This window comes from Candoia aspera, chromosome 6, assembly GCF_035149785.1.
Source record: "Candoia aspera isolate rCanAsp1 chromosome 6, rCanAsp1.hap2, whole genome shotgun sequence".
Taxonomy (NCBI): Eukaryota; Metazoa; Chordata; class Lepidosauria; order Squamata; family Boidae; genus Candoia; species Candoia aspera.
In genome coordinates, this window is record NC_086158.1 from 82,007,537 (window position 1) to 82,029,169 (window position 21,633).

At 38.6% G+C, this 21,633-nt stretch overlaps 1 protein-coding gene across 1 annotated transcript in view; it reads left to right on the forward strand.

Moving 5' to 3' along the window:
* Positions 1 to 21,633, forward strand: part of CDH23 (cadherin related 23) — a 537,138-nt gene that overhangs the window by 385,836 nt on the left and 129,669 nt on the right. Inside the window, exons 19-26 of the mRNA XM_063307837.1 lie at positions 2,414 to 2,526; positions 7,254 to 7,361; positions 12,260 to 12,449; positions 12,810 to 12,955; positions 14,112 to 14,331; positions 16,027 to 16,179; positions 18,700 to 18,813; positions 20,092 to 20,240. Of these exons, the coding sequence (XP_063163907.1) occupies positions 2,414 to 2,526; positions 7,254 to 7,361; positions 12,260 to 12,449; positions 12,810 to 12,955; positions 14,112 to 14,331; positions 16,027 to 16,179; positions 18,700 to 18,813; positions 20,092 to 20,240 (1,193 nt within the window). The remainder of the gene's footprint in view (positions 1 to 2,413; positions 2,527 to 7,253; positions 7,362 to 12,259; positions 12,450 to 12,809; positions 12,956 to 14,111; positions 14,332 to 16,026; positions 16,180 to 18,699; positions 18,814 to 20,091; positions 20,241 to 21,633) is intronic.

Consider the following 21,633-nt stretch of genomic DNA (forward strand, 5'->3'; position numbering starts at 1 on the left):
ACTCTTACTCCTTGTTTACTCACTCAGTGAGTTCACTTCTTGGAACCTAGCTGCCTTATGTCACTCGTACCATCTCAGGAGGAACAGTCAGTCACCCACCATCATCAATCAGCAGCTTACAAGACATACTTTGCAGTGGACAGCTATTAGGGACAGGACATCTGCCTCTTTTCACTCTCCTCTCTTCTTTGTGTTTTCCTTCCGTTGAACTCAGGAGCTTACAAGATTAGCAAATACTAAGAAGATTCTCAGTACATAATAGAGACTATGTGCTATATGGTGCAGTGTCCTTCCCCCCTGCCCTTGGAAGTACGTACTTCTTTATAAACAGGCCTGTGTTTGAAGATCATCTGTGGAAATGCACCAACAGGTCCTTGCCCTAGTGCTAGGATTCTTTCTTTAAAATGTCTTTAAATGCCCGTATGTTTGGTACCAACCCCGATGAGTCTTAGATGTCAAGTAAAAGTAAATTTATTTGCCAGAGCTTTTCAATTTCTCTAGCTGCTTTGAAAGTTGTAATAAATTTAATTTGCTTCTCCTCTAAAGTTTTAGTGAATGTGCATTTCAGTGTTAATTTAACATATTCTTTCTCAACTTTCATTTCTTTTCATTTTATATTTATTAATATGTATTATTTCAATTTTTACCCTGCCCTTCTCTTTTCTTGTTAGTCAAAGCAGCTAACAGACAAAATAATATTTCCAAGCCCCTCATCCAGAAGAGGTACACTTGAGACTGACCAATCCTTTTCAAAAGCTCTTCCAAGTCAAAAGAAGGAATCTCATCAATGCTTCCTTTTATAACATATATATAACCCATAACTTCCAGCCATCATGACCATATTGGTTGGGCCTCTGGAATTTGAGGTCCTATACATCTGCAAGCATCAGACTGCAGGAGCATGGAATCCATTCCATATCAATGACTTAGTGCAGGGATACAAAATTGGATTGATTCTTGTTACCTTGCCTATATTTTTCCCAAAGCCATTTTTCAAGTTACAGAATTGTCAAGCAGTCTGGAAAAAGCATAGCAGTGTTTTTGGTGTGCCATCACTTTCAGTCTCTTGCCTCATTCCCTTATTCTGTAGGAAGGGAGATGATTCTGCATGCCAAAAAAGGGGGAAACCTAAGAAGAACTCTGTAGGAATAGCATCACTAAAATTAGCTGAACCTGCTCTGTGGAGGTGTGCCTAATTGGATGTAACTTTGTGGGGAAAATGGAGCAATTCATCACTGAGACATGTTCCTTTTTTTTTTCTTAAGTCCCCCACTGACTTTTTTTTCCAGTCTACAGATTAATGGGTATCACAGGAACTTGGGAGGCAAATGTATTTCAGTGAATCTTTGACCTCTTGCAGTTCAAGATCAATTTTTAATCGTTTCCCCCAGATAATCTGCTGTGGACAGCCTCTTAAAATTAAAGTGATTTGTGTTTGACCAGGGAATTGAACTACACTGTATAGGTTGAATACTGGGACTGTGGGGCAGGGGAATGGATGGATGATTCCATCTTGGTTAGCCTACTATACAAACAAGACAGTTGGGCACCTTTCAGTTCATTATTGGAGGAATAAGAGGGAAGATCAGACAGCTTCAGAAGGCTGTTAGAGAAGTATTAGATAGTGGATCACACCCAAATAGCTCATTCATGCACTTCAAACCTACAGACTTTATCTTGAGCATTGCAGCATCATAGTTTAGACTGAATTTACAATACATGGTATACATGATTCCAAATAAGGACTCCTTTGACATTGGAGGCACTTCTGATTACTAATCACTCAAACATGCAATTGACCTGGGACTTCTTTCTCCCCAGCTTTGCTGCCCCCATAGCTGCAAGCCTACATCCTCTAGTTCCTGCTAATAGCTTTTATGGGCTTTATATATGTTCTTTCTTTCAAGTAGACTGACTTTTGTCTTCCCATTCAAATGCTGCAACGTTTCAGCATTCTATTGCTAATGCCTTCTCTCTTAGCTATTAGAAGGTGTACCTTCTGTGAGATCATGGAAGGTAAAGAGGTTTGCAAGAACTTCTGTCATGAGTAAGGATGGCGAGCAGGGGGCTCCCATCCAGGCTGTAAAGCGCATGCGTAGTACTGAGAAATTAGGTAGCCATTCGAAGAGACACAGATCGGGCCCGCCTTAGCCTTTGGGGTTTACATGTCTGGGTTTTTCCCACGCTTCTTCAGTTTGTTAGGATTTTCTGTTGTGTAGCAGTAATAAAACACTAGAGACCTATTCCTTGTCTCAGCGTGGTTCCTGGCTTTTAGGACAACTTCCATGTGACTATGCCATAGCGTTCTGTATAATCTTAAGAAAAGAATATATAACTTAGATGCCTCTGAGTCACTGCCATCCAATTTACAAGCCTTCTTTCTCTTTTCGCTCCTCTCTCTTACCTGCTTCAGGGGAAATCACCACTACATCTCTACTGGACCGGGAAGCTAAATCAGAATATATACTTATTGTGCGAGCAGTGGATGGTGGCGTTGGTCACAATCAGAAAACTGGCATTGCAACTGTGAGTTTCACTGCTGTGGCTTCATTTGATGTTTGTAACATAGTTGTGTATCTAAATTCTTTTAACAATACTTGGCCTATCTTCAACAGAACTGTTCTTCCTTGACTTAGAAACTTTCACGTGCCCACCTATTCCACAGTTTAAGAAAGAACAAAGAGGTGGGATTGTTTTGGAGAAGGCTTGTTGAAATGTCATCTCAACTTTTTCTCCCATATTAAATTACTACATGTCATTATAGTAAATTAAATGTATCTTCTACTTTTGTATAGATGTATTCAATAATTGAAGAATTTACTTTTCCACTGATGGGCTTTTCTATCATAGACATTTTAAGCAAGTAACTCTAGTCCTAATATTTTTCTACAAACACTTAACATAGAAAATTTGATTTCACCATCCAGGTACATTTAAAGCAACCCCAAACAGTCCTTCCATTGATTTTAAAAAAAGAAACCTTAAAGAGAAAAAGGTTGACTGTAAGGGGTTTTCTTTAAGATGTTATTTAGCTTAGATCATTTTTTTCAAAGTCTGGAGGGTACAAGAAGAAGAAAGGTGGATTGTGTATCCATCTTTTTTTCCCCTTTTTCTTCTTTCATGAAACAGTCCTATTCTTCCATACTTCCATTTGTATCATTTTTGCACCTAATGAGAAGCTATGACCAGGAGTATTTGGAAAGATCATAGATCTGATGAGACTACAATGCAGCTGGGTGGCACTCAGACCCAGGCTATTCCCCATCTGGAAAAATGAGTGTTCACATGTTTGGGGTGAACTGATTTCCTAATTGTTAAATCTTTTCAAACGAGATTAAAATATCTCTTCTTGTATAGGCAAAATGCCCACGGTTGGATGCCTTTGCAGAATTATTTTGAATCCACTGCTTGCATTTCTATGGCTCTTCATTAACTTAGGAGTTTTCTGAAGCCAAGTATTTTATCTTGTTCAGAACTATGACAAGCCTTCTGTGCGTTGATTTGACAATATGGAATTCTAGATTTTGATTTTGATGTATTGTTGCCTCATCATTACACTCTCCAGATTATCTTGGCTAGTTGTCATCATTCAACTGAGCCAAACTCGTATTTTCATTTTGCAAATGAGATGTGAAAATTCTATATATGTTAACTTCTGCTTCTTAGAGCAGAGAGGAAAATCGGCATACCAAGGTATTATTGTAATAATAATTGTTTTATAATTGTTATTTGTTCTTTCCTCTCCCCCTTTCACTTTTTCTTCCTGGCCTGGAATGAATGAGGAAAGTACATAGGAAGAAACTCTTAGGCAATGTTATTGATAAGTGGGTCTAATATTTTTGCTTAGAGAAAAAGCAATATGACAGAAAAACCTTTGGCAAACTTAAAGAGACATGCTCATTTGGTGAGGTTTTTCTTTTTCTATAACCACTTCCTTTACCATACAGTATCAGAAATTCCTTCCTCTTTCCAGTCTCTACTTATTTTATATTTGTTTCTCTCTCCCTCTCTCTCTCTCATTCCTCATCTTTTCCTTCCCAGATATCCTGCAAACCATCAGCAACTGCTCCTCTATCAGGTCACTGCCCTAGGGCATGCAGCTAATAGGAATTTCAAATGCTTTAAATAATTTACAAGGACAGTGAGAGATCAAGGAAGCCTGCTTAAGCTACTTGTTTCTTTTTCCATTGCAAACTGCTTCCTTGAGTTCCTGTGATGTCTATAGTTTTAGATGTGATTATTATTTTATTGGCTACTCAGTTACATTATCTCAAATATATATTTTAATCCAAATTGTTTTGTATCAACTTTCTTTTGTGAATTCTGTAGTAAAATTTGTGTCATCCATGGTGTTATTTTTGTTTCATTTCAGTGTAGCATACAGTATATCAGTAAAAACTGCAGCCTTTAGTCTTGTATGGAGAAAGAGGAAATGTAAAACTTCTGATGATAAATCTACTCTGTTCCTTATGCTTTGTTCATATAACTTTAAGATGAATGGACTTCAACTCCCAGAGTTCCCCAGCCATCATGCTGGCTAGGGAATTCTGGGAGTTGAAGTCCACACTTCATAAAGTTGCTGAGGTTGAGAAACACTGATATAAGGGAATTCAACGTTATTGTGGTGGTGGTGGTGGTCACTATTGTTATTGTTAATATTATTCCTTGCATCTATGTCCCACCATTTATTTGGGAGCTCAAGACATTTACATGGAGGTCTCCCCTAACTGTATCCCACCAGAAGCATCCATAGGAGAAGGGGGAGAGGCAAACAACAAAAGCAGTATTGTGTGGATGCATTGCAAGCACCTCCCCTTGTATTAGCCCTTCGAGGTAGTCCAGACAAGAAGCACAACTATGAGTACTAAATCTACCTTTACTGTAAGGTTGCGTTAATAGAATCTTGCAAGACTGAAAGTATTTTTCCCCTCCTCTCCTTTTACTCTCTGGAAAACTAGGGAGGGTCCCTTCTAAAATGCTTCCCATACTACTCCTTTGGTGGACTGAGTTGTCTTTTACATGACAGTTGTCTAGTCTGCAGCTCTTTCTCCTGTCTCCCAAGGTCATTTCTGCATACCATTACACCTTGTGCATTATGACATTACCAGCACATACAAACCAGATTGAGCTTATTTTCCAATAATGTGATGGTGCTTACACGGTTATGATAGCACAGGATCCTGCAAATGCAGAATCCAATCCCTACAGAAACAGTAAGATAGTTTGGGCTGAGAAAGAGAAACAGTCCTCCAAAGTGAACCATTCAGCCCCTTCCTGGTCAAAAGGGAACTAGAACCTGTCTCCCTGGTTCAAGTCTGATTCTTTGACTGCCACACTACTATCTTTCCAAAGTAAGAATAGCTGGAAGGGCCCTAACTAGTAATAGATTCATCACAGTCCACAGCCAGGAAGACTATTTAACGAGGGAGTTTCACTTGTGCACTCCTTGAGCATGCAAAAGACCCCAATCCCTTGGTTTAAATGAGGCTATTTGTCCTTTGCTACAACATTGTTATAGTGATTGAGGGATTAGAGAAGAATTTGTCCATGTCAGCATGCCCATTTCGGTGAGCAGCTTAACCTTGAGACATCTGGGCTTGTTGAATTCCTCCTGAGTGCATTGTGTTCTCTCAAATTAAAATAGCATTCATATCTGTTGTGCTTCAGTATTATGACTCTGAGGATAAAGGTTGTTTTTACCCTTAACCACAGTACTCTATGCAATGAAGAGGCCAATGTTCTTGTCTAATAATTCAGAAGGGACAAGTGGTGTGGGAACAGTAGTCATGGAATGTTTTCCTTCTTGAGTATAATTCATTTTCCATTTCTACTCATGATGATGAATTCCCTGGACTCCAAAGGCGATGCACAGTACAAACCAAGCAGTTACCTCCTGTTTATCAAGTTGACGGATTATATTCCTCCCTGCAACCTTTTAACACTATTAGTAACTTGCATTCTCTTGTTTGTTGAAATCCACTGTCATGAAATAGTATTGGGGAGAAAAGAGTATCTGCCATCATGTTCAAATGAACTTTCTCTCAAATAAAGGGATATAGGTTTTTAATCTAAATTACAAATATTTATTTTTTTTAAATAGTCTTTATTAAATTATTTACACAAATAATACAAACGTACAATGACAAATCAACAATAAACATAAAATACAAAAACAAGAGAAAGAAAAAAGGAAAGGAGAAAGAAGAAAGAGAAGAGGTTTAAAAGAAAGGAAATGGATTTCCAACTCCCTAAGTGATACAATTTCATGCCTTTTTATAAAAAATAAATAAATAAATAAATAAAAATTGCAAATATTTAGTTTGAATATTATTTAAATGTTAGTTTTGCAGTTCTGCTGACTGCTGATGAATCTACACAGGCTAAAGAGAGTGTAAGGCCACTTCATTAAAACTGGATATTAACTGAAATTGTTTGTTTTATCTGATTATTAAGATTCCCGAATCATTACAGAAGCAAAGGACCTCATGGGTCCTTTAAAAATGGGTTAAGGTGCTAAACTACAAGCAGAGACACCCAAATTCTAGTCCTCCGTTAAACATGGAAGCCAGCTGGGTGACTCTCTCACCCCTAGGAAGGAGGCAGCAGCCTTGAAATTTTGCCCAAAACACCTGGATGGTCCCACCCATGAAGTTTCCAGGAGTACAGATTGACACGAAGGCACCAAAACAACAAAAAAGCACAGAGTTAACCTTGCTATTAACCATCTTATTTTTGTACATGGACTTCACCTAAGCTTCATGATTTAGTCAAAGCACAGAAAGAAAATACAACTTTTAAAACTAACAGACTCATTTCCAAACATGGTAAGAATATCTGTGGAAGAACTACTCAGCATGTTGAGTATGACCCAGGTGGCAACCATGGAACTGGTTTGGAAGCCTGGTGAGAGAAAAATTCGTCAAGTATGTTTATTGTTTTGTGACATGTATTCATAGAGAGAGGTACTGACAATATTGTCAGAAAGCTAAGCGTAGAATTTTGAAAATCTTCCTGGAGTACCTCCTCTTCTGTCAATGGTGAAGAATAGGAATTGGCTGAGTCAGAAGAGGCTGGAGAAATATTTTCTTACAAAAAGGTTCTTGGGTGTGACAGGGCCATCTTTTTTCAGGCATTGTCTCTATGTATCTTTTACATGGGCATATTTTAAGTTTGTAAAGTCACGAACAGCAGTACTAAGGAAATCTGATTGGAATATCTGAAAAACATGAATTTACGATTATGGTTCTTTTCAGGTAAACATCACTTTGCTGGACATTAATGATAATTATCCAGTATGGAAGGAGGAGCCATACTTCATTAACCTAGTGGAGATGACCCCTCCCAACTCTGATGTCACAACAGTAGGTGTCCAAGTATATAACACACACGCTCCTTTGGTGTGGCTTTTTATTTCTAATGTGCAAAAATCACAATCTGAATTCTATTACATCTCTTTATTTCTACCTTATCGTGATTAAAATTGATTAAAATGTTTAAAACATAGTTATAAAATTTGAAAGTGGGGGTGGAGAACATAATTGAAGCAGGTTTCCGCAAATACTTTAACCTACATGATCCCCCCCAAAAAAATACTTAAGTATAAATGCTTGTCTGGACTGCCTCACAGGAAGAAGGCTGTTTGGAGGAAGGGTGTTTTCGATAGAAAATGAGCTAACAGGGAAGGGATAATTAGCATGTGTCACAGAGCCACACATGGACCCACCAGCTTTTCCACTGAAGGCATTTTTGAACTGATGACACATAGAGCTGATGTCATGTACAGTCCTTTAGAGTGTACAAGAGCCTTTACTTTGGCTTCAGGATTGACTTAGAATCTCTTTGGTATATTAGTGAATTGATTCCTGAGTCCAATATTTGTCTCTTCATACTTTTAAGATACCCACTTCCACCATGGATGTTATCGAGCTAGTTCAGTTGAGTATATGACAATATGATTGTTATTTTTCTTTTCTTCCAAGGCTCTTGTGGGGCACCACATTAGAGCCCACACACCCACTCAAGGAAGTCCAGGTACCTCCTGCATCCCTTCTGCTTCTTGGAGGTGGATGTCTTATGATGAGAAGCCAGTGCACTGTGCAATGGGGTGACTACATTTTATTAGGTTGCAAAAGAGCTTTCAAGACCCATAGAGTTAAGTATGGGATGAGGAAGGGGAGGAAATAAGCACTGTAGCTCTCTATGCTTGGGAGTGGGGAGAAGAGAATGGAGGGAGCTGTCTTTCTTTAATGAGGTCCATATATGCACACACTTAGGCCATTCCATTTGCAAGAGGAGGGAGGGGAGAAGAGAAGCTGGAACCGATACTAGGAAGTGATTGTTGTCTAATTTAGATCAGCACCCTTCCTTAAATTGCTACTCTCCTACAGGCCAAAAAGGTTGGCCTTCTCTGTTCTATGTGTGCTCTAGGGGCTGCCCCCCAACCCAAAAAAGCCACCTGCAGGCTATAAATTGCCAACCCCTGGTTTGTGGTTTCTGAATATGATATAGTAGCTGCAGCTGGTTTGTTCAGTGTTTCCTTCTGCCTGTTTGTGCAGTTTAATAGCAGCATGTGGAGCATCAGTGTAGGAGGAGTCCTGCTGGGTTTCAGCAGTCTTAAGTAAATTTTCAGGAAATAAATCCAATTGCAGTGAAAGTAACCCAGTTGGTTAAAATCTCACTCTAAAGCAGCAACTGTAGGTTAGTAATGCCTTCATGCTTTTTACCTGAGCTGTAAAAGTTACTGTGGCAAATATCAAGGGTTATATGGAACTTCTCCCATGTAAATACCCCATGATCTCTTGTTTATCAATCCTAGGAGGCAGGCTTATCTGACTGGATATAAATTAATCACTATGGTTTTAAGTAAAAACTGGATTTTTTAAAATTTAAAGTCTAATTTACTATCTTGTAAAGTTCTTTGAATTGGTAGTAACTGTTCATGAAGACTATTTCTTTATAAAAACACAAACTGTAAAACAGTTTGCAATAAAAAGAAACTGCAGCAGTCAGTATTTAAGGCCCATTGTAAGGAGTTTATATGAAGGATGTTTTTCATGCTACTTTTTCACAGTGTAGTAATGAATACCCATATCCAGGAAATATGGCATCAAGAAAAACATCACTTGGAATGCCAATGTAACCAGTGATAGCCTAATTCATGCATGTAATTTAATCAAGTTGTCACATTTTTTACAAGGAACACAGGGATTCCTTAGAAGGCTTTCATATTTCCTTAGTGGAAAATCATTAATGGTGAACCAGATATCCTGAGCAGCATCTTGTTCATCATTCTCACTGTTTACTGTATGTTAGATGGAGGAGGACTAAAGTTCATCAAATTGTCCCAGTGCTTCCATGAACTGAATCTTGCAGCCAACAGCAATTAAGACATATAAAAAGTCACAATAAACTATTTTTATCACTGTATCCTGCAACACAGGACTAGAATTCTTTCACCTCCACTTCCTGTATTACAAATTCTGTGACCTCTATGGTGATTCTATGTGGGTGGATAAACATCAGTCACAGATGATATGCATAGTCCTTGAACAGCAACTGCAGCTTCCAACTTTGCAACCATCCCCTGGCCTTTCTTTTTGCATGTGCAAGTCCATGTGCTAGGGTTTTGTTGTTGTTGTTTAAGTAAAAAAAAAAATTGACCAATTTCAACTTTCTCAACCTAGTTTGCGACCTCCTTCAAGGACCTCTCTGAAAGGCATTGATTTAAAGCCCTTCAAATCCCACTGGCAAAATAAAAGAGGGAGAGAGAGAATTATTCTCCATCACACTAGGAGAAAAATGATGGGTGTGAAACAGAAAATAAATGAGGGGAAAGTGGAAAGAATCCACAAAATCATCAAACAAGAAGACTGTGTTAAAAAAAAAGACCCCATAATGAAACATTAATCTTCTGGGGAGGAGTGGAAATAGCAAAGGTCTCCAGTCCAAGTTCACTCTTTAGAAATTAACTCTCAGTTACCTTAACTGGCCTTTGAATTTTCCCTCTATGTTTGTTCCCTCTATGAACAAACTTTGCTTTTTGAAAGCACCATCAGTCTTGACTCTACTATAGGTCCTTAAACTTCTGTTTCAATTGGAAAACAGAAGTTGCAACTTCAAGCATGTGAATTCCTCAGCACATAATCTATATAATGATTTCATGTCCTTAAAATAATGCAACTTTAGAAGCCCAGGTCTCGTTTAAAGTTCCAGCCACCTTTTTTCAGACTGGGGTGATTTCTTTTCAGTCTATTCATAGCACTTGCTGTATTTTTACATTTATTTTTGTTGTTCTTTTACCAACATAGTAGTCATTTGTGTATTTATTAAGTGTATATCCCAACTTTTTTGTTCAGGAGTGCCAGGGAGTGTACACGGCACTCTCTCCTCCTGTTTTTCCCTATAGCTAACCAATGAGGTAGACTTGGAGGCAATGCCTAACTGCTTCTGAAAATCTTCCTGAGAAAACTGATGTTGACACTGACTCAAAGGCATGTACGCACACACAACACCCTGAAGGGAAGAACACCTTGAATTTAAGACAACCCATCCCAAAGAATACAAGCTCATCAGCCTCCATTTTTGTATGCTTAGTGAATTTAAAACAACCTTCCAATTTTAAAGGTAAATTGAGGTGAAAACTAGTCTTCCTTTAAGATAAAGTAAAGTATTTACTTCTTAGTCTTCTATTAAGGGCAATGAGTGTGTTTCTGTGCATTCAGTGATGCTGTGTTGTCAACACAATCTGACTGGATATATGCTGATGTCATTAAACTCACTTGGAAAAGAAAGAAGGTTTCTTCCTTTGTCAGTGACTTTCTTCCTTTTCTCTTTCCCCTGTGAATTAATTGGAATAATACATAATGGGAAATGGTTTTATTTATTTATTTTTACATTAGTGAACAAACCATGCAAAAATATTTTTAAAACTCAGTCTTCCCACACCCCCAAAAATCCAAGATTGGCACATCTTTAATACGAAGACATGTGTAGACATTCAGTAAATCAGAACAGGATGTAGACCTCCATCAAAAAATTGTTTGTTTATTTATTTTGAAAGACCTATGTAGCTACCATGTTGTAACAACAACCCTGGGTGGTGCACAAAACAGTAAAAACCAACAGAAACCCCCAAACCATAAAATAAAAATCTATAAAAACTATAAAAACTCATGGCACCCTGGGGCTGCACTCCCCCATACATCTACACACCATCTTGCTGGGTTCCAGCCTCATTCTACAACTACAGTGTAGAAAAAGTTACATGAATCCACCCTAAGATCAGTCATTTGGGATTTAAATCCCCCATTATGAACTTAATTTAGGGAACTGATTGTCCAAGATGATACCATCATTAAAAGTGAACATCATTAGAAAAAATGTACTCATTTGTTTCTCAGAAAAACTGAGGACAGCTTAATTTTCATTCCTGAGAAGTTTACTGTTCCTTGCAAGAGGCAGCTGTATTTCAAAGCTTTAAGTGACACTGCCACACTCTCTAATTTGAACTGTGCCTGAAGATCTGTGCAAATATAATATGAGATCTATCATGCATGTATCAATTTCAACAGTGGACCTGCTGGTGAATGTATTACACTAGAAAACATTTACTAAGAGCAGTTCAGGAAACCTTTACTTGATGAGTAAGCTTGTTTAGTCCTCACTACTAGTGCAAATTGATGAATATGTAAATACATTGAAATATATAACTGAAGAATGCCCTTTAGTATCTTGAATAGGAATTTCTTGTCAGATAGGCTGGTGGTAGAATTCTGTGATTTTCATTCTTTGGGTAGAATTTTCTCTTCTCCTGATGTTTAGCATTGTTGCCTTTATAAATATAAAATAAGTGTTTTAACATTTCCTGATAATGTGAGGGTGCTTTCGGATAAGACATTCATGTTTTGAATGTAATTAGGACTTCCTCATCTAGACAGCCACTAGATGGGGTCAAACAGCTGGCGTTTTCTTTATCCATCTTTGTGGCCATCCAGTGGAAGACTTGATTTTTACAGCAACTCTGGTAGCCCTCTTAGTGATCTTTGCCTTCCTTGTATATTACATTACTGACGCTATGATGCTGTTGGAATACAGAAGGTGCATGGGCATTTTTTTTCCAACTAGATTGCAAGTGTGGCTTGTATCCTGATCATTTCTATTTCATGCTTCTCCTTAGAGCTTTCCTAAATGCTCAAAAATGAAAAGGACTGTTGACAATTTCTTTATATACCAATATAGCATGCCTTTCTGATTTCTGTAGGTGGTGGCTTTTGATCCAGACCTCGCAGAAAATGGTTCTCTTGTATACAGCATCAGACCACCGAATAAGTTTTACAGCCTTAATAGCACCACGGGGAAGATTCGGACAACAGGGGTTGTGCTGGACAGAGAGAATCCAAATCCCCAGGAAGCTGAGCTCATGAGGAAGATTGTGGTCTCCGTCACTGATCGTATGCTTGTTTAAGATATATTAGCCGCCTGCTTCGTTGTTGCTAAAATTACAGGATTTAGTTCCACATTCTCATATATTGCATATTGTTGATGAAACTTTGGCTTTTCTCTGCAGACATTACAGGGTTTTAAAATAGATATTTTTTTAAAAGTGCTGCTTTCTAAACTCTACTTTTGCAGTCTAGTGTAATTGTTTTGTTATCGCATTGACATTTCCCAAGACTGCCTAATCCTTGAAGATGTTTGTACCTCATTTTAGGATGGTTCATCATGACAGTGTCTTAGCAAGTCTCCTTTACAGGCTTCAGTGGAAAAAGGTCCTGGTAGGATTGAGGCTGTGGCTTTTCTGATCCCTGCAGGTGGGAGGCCACCATTACGGGCCACAAGTAGTGCTACCGTGTTTGTGAACTTGCTGGATCTTAATGACAACGATCCCACCTTCCAGAACTTACCTTTTATCACTGAGATTCCTGAGGGTCTTCCAGCAGGGTCATCCGTCTTCCAGGTGAGTCTTATTTTTCATCTTAACTATATGCTAACTAAAGGGCTGAAGAACATGGTTTGAGCTGTGTTACAATGGGGTTGGTGGTAGGGATGGCTCATGGCATTTTCTTCTCTGCAGTTTGATTACAATTTTCTGCAAAACCAGCATCCCTTCCCTTTCAGAATTTGTTAAGCTGTCAAATGCTGTTTCTTTTGCTATTAATATAGAAAGGCCAAGGAGAAGTTAGGAGAGTTAAATATAATGATGAGATGGCAGTTGGATAGCACAGAGTTTCTCAGCCTCAGCAACTTTAAGGCGTGTGAACTTCAGCCCCCAGAATTCCCCAGCCAGCATGCTGGGCATTGAAATCCGCACACCTTAAAGTTGCTAAGGTTGAGAAACATTGGGATAGTGGGCTGATCCCTAGCCTAGTTCATCTCTTTCATCCGAGTTCAGCCTGGCTGGGACAGAATGGGAGTTAGTCCAGCCTCCAGAGGGAGTATCTGATTGAGAAAAGTTTTCTCAGTTTTTTATTCAGGAAAATGTGAACAAGTGTCAGGAGCCAGCACTGCCAGCATTTAGTGTTCGTTTTGTCATTTCCTCAGTTTGGGGAACATCCCCTTTCCTAGCATAGTTTAATTTTGCATTACAAATCTTAATTGTGTCTTTATACTCATATAAGTTTACACTTGAATTTAGTTCCTATTTTTAAAAAATGAGCAGGAGATTTAAATGTCACTAATGATTTATAAAAGCCATTTGGGTTGACACTTAAAGCAGTGGCTCCCAACTTGCTGTCTGAAGACCATTCATGTTCAACAGTGGGGGGAAAAGATGACAATAATATAATATCACTATTGGGCTAAATGCAAGAAAATATACTGTGAGTTAGTCTGATAAATTATTAAAAATAAAAGTGAATTTTATATCCAATGATATATTTACTCTTGTTTGCCAAGATTACATTAAAGATATTTGAAACAGCTGGCTTCCATGGTGCTCCACAAAAAATTTTCAAATGCTAGGGTAGTGGCTCCATAAAGGAAAATGTTGAGAACTGCTATTTTAAAATACCTGTGTCTCAGGGAAATAAATTGCTAACTCTGCTGAGAATCAAACAATCTGGTTTTTTCTTCATCAGGATGAGCTCCTCAAACTCTTACCCTTTATGTCCTAGGTGGTGGCCATAGACCTGGACAAAGACTTGAATGGCCAAGTGACATACCGCATGCAGGTGGGCATGCCCAGGATGGACTTTGTCATCAACAGCAAGAGCGGTCTTATCAACTCCAGCACTATTCTAGACAGGGAAAGAATTGCTGAATACTACTTGAGGGTAGTAGCAAGCGATGCAGGGGAGCCATCAAAAAGTTCTACTAGCACCCTCACTGTCAGAGGTGATTGATGGACTGAAACACTCTGGATGCTGACTCAATATTACTACTATATTATATTTTAAATATGCATGAGTGAGTGGGGAGGGTGATTCTCTAAAGTTTGCACAGGGATTTCTTTCTTGTTCTAATAGCTCCAATACTTGTCTCTGCATTAGTTTGGGTCGGTTGAGAGGTCAGCGCTGTGCTCATGACTCAATTTGCATGTTATGTTTACTAGCAAAGGGACAAAGAGCCGTAAGAAGCCAAGCACAGAACTGGACAGTAATCTCATCCAGAGGCTAAGGATATCTGTAGGGTGATCCCTTCTGAGCTAGCTCAGATAAGGCCAGATTTGGAGAAACAAAACATGCGAAGTATCCTGGTGAGCCTGGATATGAGTAACAAAGCATATAAGAAGCAAAAGTTATGGGAGGAATTTACTCCAGACCATTCCAGAAAGGAAGAGATTCTTTATATTTATTGATTAGATTTCTATCTTGCCTTTATTTTTTTGCAACTCAAGGTGGTATCCATAATGTTACCTCCTCCTACTTCCCCCAGGACAACCACCTTTTGATATGAGTTGGGCTGAGAGAGAGAGAGGGACTGGCCCAAAGTCACCCAGCCAGCTTCCATGCTTAAGGAAGGACTAGGTCTCCCAATTTCTAGTCCAGCACCAAAATCACTACACCAAACTGTATCTTCATCATCTGGAATAATATCATACCATATATCATCTGGGACAATATTACTAATATAAACATAAATAACATATGTTGCTCATTATGTTTTCCTATTTTATCACTCTATTTTCTGACTTCGTTTCCATTTCTCTCTAGCTCAGTTTCTCTCACTCCACAAATTCTAGTGCAGTCTAATGGCCTAAAAGATTACAGTCTATGTCAATTCATTCCCTCACTTCCCCTTTGGGACACTCCAGTTCAGTGTTTTTCAAACTTGGGAACTGTAAGACGTGTGGACTTCAACTCCCAGAATTCCCCAGGCAGTATGCTGGCTGGGGAATTCTAGGAGTTGAAGTCCACACATCTTAAAGTTCCCAAATTTGAAAAACACTGCTCTAGTTCAAGGATTACTTAAACATAATACACTTAAACCTTATGTTAGGGAAAATATTCATTTACCTCTGCAACCTATTTATATTTATTCAAGCTCTTGCCAGCCTCATGCTGCCTACACTGAGTACCCTTTCTTCCTTGTACCCAGTGTGCGTGGGTGGGTGTGTGTGTATGTTGGGGGATGTTTTGTTTTTTAAGGAGGCAGTTAGCCATAGATCTGATCTCACATCAAACTCTTATGACAGTCCAAATGATACCTAAATCAGCTATTGCCATAAGGAGGTTCAAGGTGTCATGAGGAAATCCTTTTATTTTAGCTAAATTTTAAATTTTTGTTTGTTTGTTTCACATTGTTTTATTTCATTTTCATTTGTTTACTTTTTATATGTGTAAATTTTAATTGGCAGGTCTATATGGTGGTTTTATTGTTCTTCGTGTATTTTAGCTTGCTTTTATGTGTTATTTTAGTGTTGTTGCGATTTTGCTGGTCTTTGACCGTAAATAAATACATCCATCCATCCCTAAAGCAATAGATTAACTGGCAATAACTACTGTAGGGCTGGTTGCAGCTCCTTTAAGGAAGTCAGATAGTATCTGGATTGTGCCCCAGAATGAAGTTTGATCCAATTCTCTCTTATAGTTTTAGATGTGAATGATGAAAACCCTACCTTCTTCCCAGCTGTCTACAATGTGTCACTTCTGGAAAACGTACCACGTGACTTCAAAGTGGTCCGTCTGAATTGTACCGACACGGATGTGGGTCTCAATGCTGAGCTTAGTTATTTCATCACAGGTATCAGCCTCCTCAATTTCAGGGTTAGAAGCCACTTGGTTCACAGGCGACAAGTAATAGAAGCCGCTTACATCTGTGTTTATTGCTGTTTTTCTTTCAGATTTATATCTTGCCTTAGCCCAAAGGTTTGGGGTATGGGGTTGACATGTTGCTCAGTCTTTTTTAAAAGGTTTATTGGCTTTACAATACAGAGATCCAAGAGAAAAAAAGAATGTAAAAAGGAAAAACACACACCCACACAAAGAGAAACATATGAAATTATTTAACCCTTTAACAGGCCATACAAATGGACTTGATTGATTGTAGGGACATTCTTTTCCAGATGCTTAATTTATTTACAAGAGAACCATCCTCTGATTCTTTTCCTGCAAAGTAGCGCTCCTGTCCAATCCGTTTTCCCTCTTCTAGCTTGACCAGGGTGACCACATCTTCCTTGGTCAGTAGTCAGTCCTCTTACCCACCAGAACTGTGAGAGCATTGATGCAAAGCAGTAGGGGAAGAATACAGATAAATCTGACAGTAAGGGGAATCTTTCATCCTGCCGTTTTTCAAGGCTAATTTGCATGAAGATTTGCATACATTTTCCTATAATGTTTTGCAAATGATAGCAGAACTGTTTTGGGTTGTTTGCTCCTGAGAATTATCTATGCCTCATCAGACTGAAAGAGTCATCAGCTGCCTTATGTCTGCTGAATGTGGATATGACAATTTGAAGAAGGCATTGTGGCTGAATTCATTTGCAGTGTTTGTTGAAGTGCAGCCAGGTATGTTAAATTCAGATGTAGACACTGAAAAAGACCTGAAGTCCCATTATAAAAATGTATCCTTGCAGCAGATCATGTTCAATTTTAGTCCTGGATTTTTTATTTCAGATTTATATGTGATTCCCATTGCAGACTATGTCAAACGGTCTTAATTGGCCATGGTACTGTCTATATGCAGCACGCTACATCTCTCTGCTAGATGCACAGCCTACTAACCTAATCTTTTGGACAGTAAATAGTAAAGAATTTTTCTCTCAACTATGTATAGTTTCATTTTGTGCATATATTTTAATTTATAACTCTACAACTTCTTCATCAAGAAATTTAGGCATTTAGGATAATAAATCAGGTCTTACAGAATCTGAACTATTGTATGGAAGCACTTCCTTGGAAGATCTCATCTCTTCTGCATATTGCATAATGTACATTAAAAAGATAACTTGGTTCATGTTTAATAGGACATAATCTAGTCAAATTAAAGAAGTTTTAAGCCCCAGTGTTTTTAGTACAAGAGATTTAAGAATGTGGTTCTGGTTTGCCCAAATCTGATCCACCAAACTAAGTACTGTGTGCTATTACCACCTGCAATGTCAGTTGAGAATCCCAGCTTGCTTTGACCATTCCTGAAAAGCAGCAAATAGCAATGGTTGCTAAACTTTTGAAGAACTGGCTGATGCTTGATGCCAAATGAGCAGTCGGATATGGCTGTCTTGTGAGTCAGAAGTTGGCTTCTGTCATCTCTCTTTCATTTAAATCAGTGAGACGTGAAAGTACATGCTTTTGATTGGATGAATGTTCTTTAATGGTTCTCACTGTAAGGTGGAACTATCTCTCCTTGGATCCTCTGTGGGATTTAAAATCGGACTCTGAAATTATAAATATATTATTATTGCCAAAGTCTTGAAATGTTGTCTATTTTCGCCCTCTACTGCCCAGAGCCCCAAATGACACCTAGCATTTTTGTCACATTCATCCCTTGTATAAATACAGGAATCAAGAGGGTTAACTTACACGGGGGAGGTGGGGGGACAGGACATAGCATAGAGATGTAGCATCTGCAATTCCCAGGTTCAGTCTGTAGCTTTTCCAGGAAAGCTTGAAAAATTCCTCCTCTGAATTACAGTCATCATCAATACTTGTGGATTAAATGGGCCAATGGTTTGATTTCAGCAGAAGGCAATTTCCAGTGCTCCTAAACCGTGACAATTTAAATTTGTGTCATACAATAAATCTGCAATTTCACCTTTGACTAAACTAAAACAATTCATTCTGGGATGCATTCTTTGAGATTACTCCTAATTTAGGCTATAAAAGTTAGCTTACAGGCTGAAAATTTCTTTCTGTGTCATGTACATATTAGTACCAGCTTGAAAATGGTTTGGGAGTACATTTTTCCACATAATTCACCATTAAATGACTTTAGATTTCTTAGGCAAATATTTCATAATTTTATCCACAAGGGTGGATATTGCAGAGACCAGTTTGTTGTTGCAAAGGCAGAAAGACAGAAGGCGGAAGTAGTAAAGATGTGAAAATTAAAGCCAACTCACATGAAGCTGGTTTAGAGCAGGAATCCTGAATATTTTTGGTCACATTTGTATGAGGTGACAATGTCAATCCTACAGTTGTAAGTATACAGATGGATAAACCATGTGCATGTCAATATCTCAATTTCTTAGTTCCATAGTTCCTAACTCCAATTAATGGACATATGGACATAATTGACATCATCCTTTCCTTTCCTTTTCCCCTGCAGGTGGGAACCAGGATGGAAAATTCAGTGTTGGCTTTAGGGATGGCGTAGTTAGAACAGTTGTCAACCTGGACAGAGAAACCACGCCATCCTATACCCTCATCCTAGAAGCCATTGGTAAGCATGTCTTGTGGCATCCTTTTCTTCATCCTTTCCTAAGAACTCATACGGCTGCTTTTGGGGTGAGTAAATTGTGTAAAGGACCTAATATGCAAATTAGTAGTATAGTTTTCTCTCCTGAAGTTTTCAGAAAGGGAAAAATGGCTTTTACTGATCTTCAGATCATCCTGGATGAACCATGCATTTTTATCTAGTATTCTGGAAAGGAACGTCTTTGTGGGCTTCTATGAGATGTAGTTTCTGTTTTGTTAACTTGTTGAAGAAAACATTCTTCAGCATACTGTGGGGTGAAATACAGTGAACTGCCACACACTGAATGTAGATTAGTTAGGAAAACATCATGATCACAGGAATTAAGTATTTATTTTAATCACTATGATTTTTCACCATATAACATATTTATGAAAGATTTTACATCATTCAGAATGTAGTTTACTTTGTAGGCTAAAATTTATTCAACAAAATTTACCATGCTGAGCACCACACTATTTTTTGCATATAGAAATTTCTATGGAAATCTGGAAGAAAACTAATTGCAATGAAAATGCAAATTGGCACACAACAAACATGTGGCAAGGATGTTCAGTGGCTTGTGAAGTGTACTGTGCAAAATATAAATGTCATCCATCAAGCAGGACATAAAAACATAACTAAAATCACAATAAAATAGAGATCTCACATTCTAAAAATCAGAAGCAGTTGAAAATGAGGCTGACAGAAGACAAGGTTGCTAGGCACTATCTCTTGATGACACAAGCATTAATTTACAAGAACTCAAAGAAGTAGTTATTGACAATTCTGGCCTAATAATGCCTCTCCGATTAAGAAGAATTGGATGTGACTGAACAACAGCACTTCATATATAATCTAATCCAAGTTGTTTTTGATGGAGGTAAAACAAACCCACAATGTCTACTAGGTACTACCTTGGTTCTGTGTTATCCTTGTCCTCTTTCCTTGGCATTGTTGCTCATTGACATTCCAGGTAGACTTAAAGCTTTCCTGGAGTTTGTAGACATAAACATTTGGTCTAGTCCCAAGTAAGCATCTACTAAGAAGAGAAAAGTTAATTGCAGGGACTCTAGGAGCCTGACATCTCTTAGAAAGTAATGGCTCAGAGACATTTAAGATGAAGATGGTAGACAAAGAGGAATGAAGCATTTTGCCCTTATTTTCTTTAGAATTTCCTACGATTTATCGTTGTGCAGTCAGTGGACCTGACAGAGATTTTCTTACAAATGTTAGGAGATGACATGGAGTGCTTTGTTCTCACAGATAATGGCCCAACAGGCAAACGGAGGACTGGGACTGGGACTGTACATATCACAGTGCTGGATGTTAACGACAACCGACCCATCTTTCTCCAGAGCAGTTATGAAACTACTGTACCAGAAGACATCCCTGACTACAGCAGCATTGCACAGGTAAGTGACTAAACTTTTCAATAAGATTCAGTGCATAAAGAGAGGGAAAGAGGAAGACCAAGAAGCAACAGCTTGGTCTCACTGCAGTTGAGCACTTAGTGAGTCCTACTGAAGAGCTCAAATCACCTAGGTGGTGTTAATGCTAGCCAAGGTCTCTGTATCAGACGTGTGCTGCTGCATGAACTCTATTGCAATTAGCAATCACTCATTTCCTCTGTTATTGGAAATTCTTAAGAACAGGTAATGATTTAAAGGCAGTAGCAGCAAGGATATCTAGAATTAACTTCAATAATGCCAGAGAGAAAGAAGCTCCAGTCCACCACTAGCTGGGACTGAGGCACTGAAGCTAACAGTTCTACATTATCAGAAGCCCTGAATTGCAGAAACACAGAACGCGTTAATTATTTCCTATTGATTCAGAAATTAAATATATCCCTGAAATAGTTCATGGGCTACATTGAATCAAGCAGTGTTGGCAAAGCTAGGTTTTGAGTGTAAGTCACGGTCTCCTAAACAGACCTGCTGTCAGCGAGACACTGGCTGAAGCTTCCATGCCTTTCTGGACTTCTCTGTGGCTATGCATACAAAGCAGCTTTAAGGAAAAAACTGGGGGAGAAGATTTTGGAGTCTCATTTTTCCTTTTCGTTTCTCTCTTTGAAATGAACCCTTAACAGAATGAATGCATCCATTCACAGAGTTTCTATGGTGTGTTCAGTTTCTCTTCAAACCAAACATTTCTCCTGTAAGAGGTAGTGTTTGCAGCATGCTTTGAGTTGGCCTGTTTTCCTTGAATTCCCTTTTCTAGTCAAAGAAATGGTAAAATTGCATCACTTTGTGCCTGTCACATACAAATTTTTGGACAACGAGAGTTGAACTCTGAAACGTTTGGGATAACATACCGAAGATTTAGTTGTCTGGAACAAATATTGCATCAGAATATTGAATCACGTGTGCTATTGAATGCAAAAGAAGGCAAAGAAGCTCCAGTGATGAAGTTTAAGGTTTTTTTTTAATAGCAAGAACATTTGTGACACATCACTGCTGATTTTCAGGGAGGAACTTCTGTGAGCTGCAACACACCACCTACTATTGCACTTTGGATTGTTTATTGAGATTGATGCATGTGAGGGTTTTTGTTTTTCAAGGATTGGACACACCACAGTGTTGCAGACCTGCACACAATGCTTTATTGCAGCACACACCTTCCCCAACAACAGGCTTTTACTCTGGATCAACTCCACCCATGAGAGCCAGTTTAATCTAGTGGTTAAGGTTCTGGGCTAGAAACCAGGTGTCTGTGAGTTCTAGTCCTGCCTTAGGCATGAAAGCCAGCGGGGTGACCTTGGGCCAGTCACTTTCTCTCAGCCCAACTCGGTGCAATGTAGACTAGCCT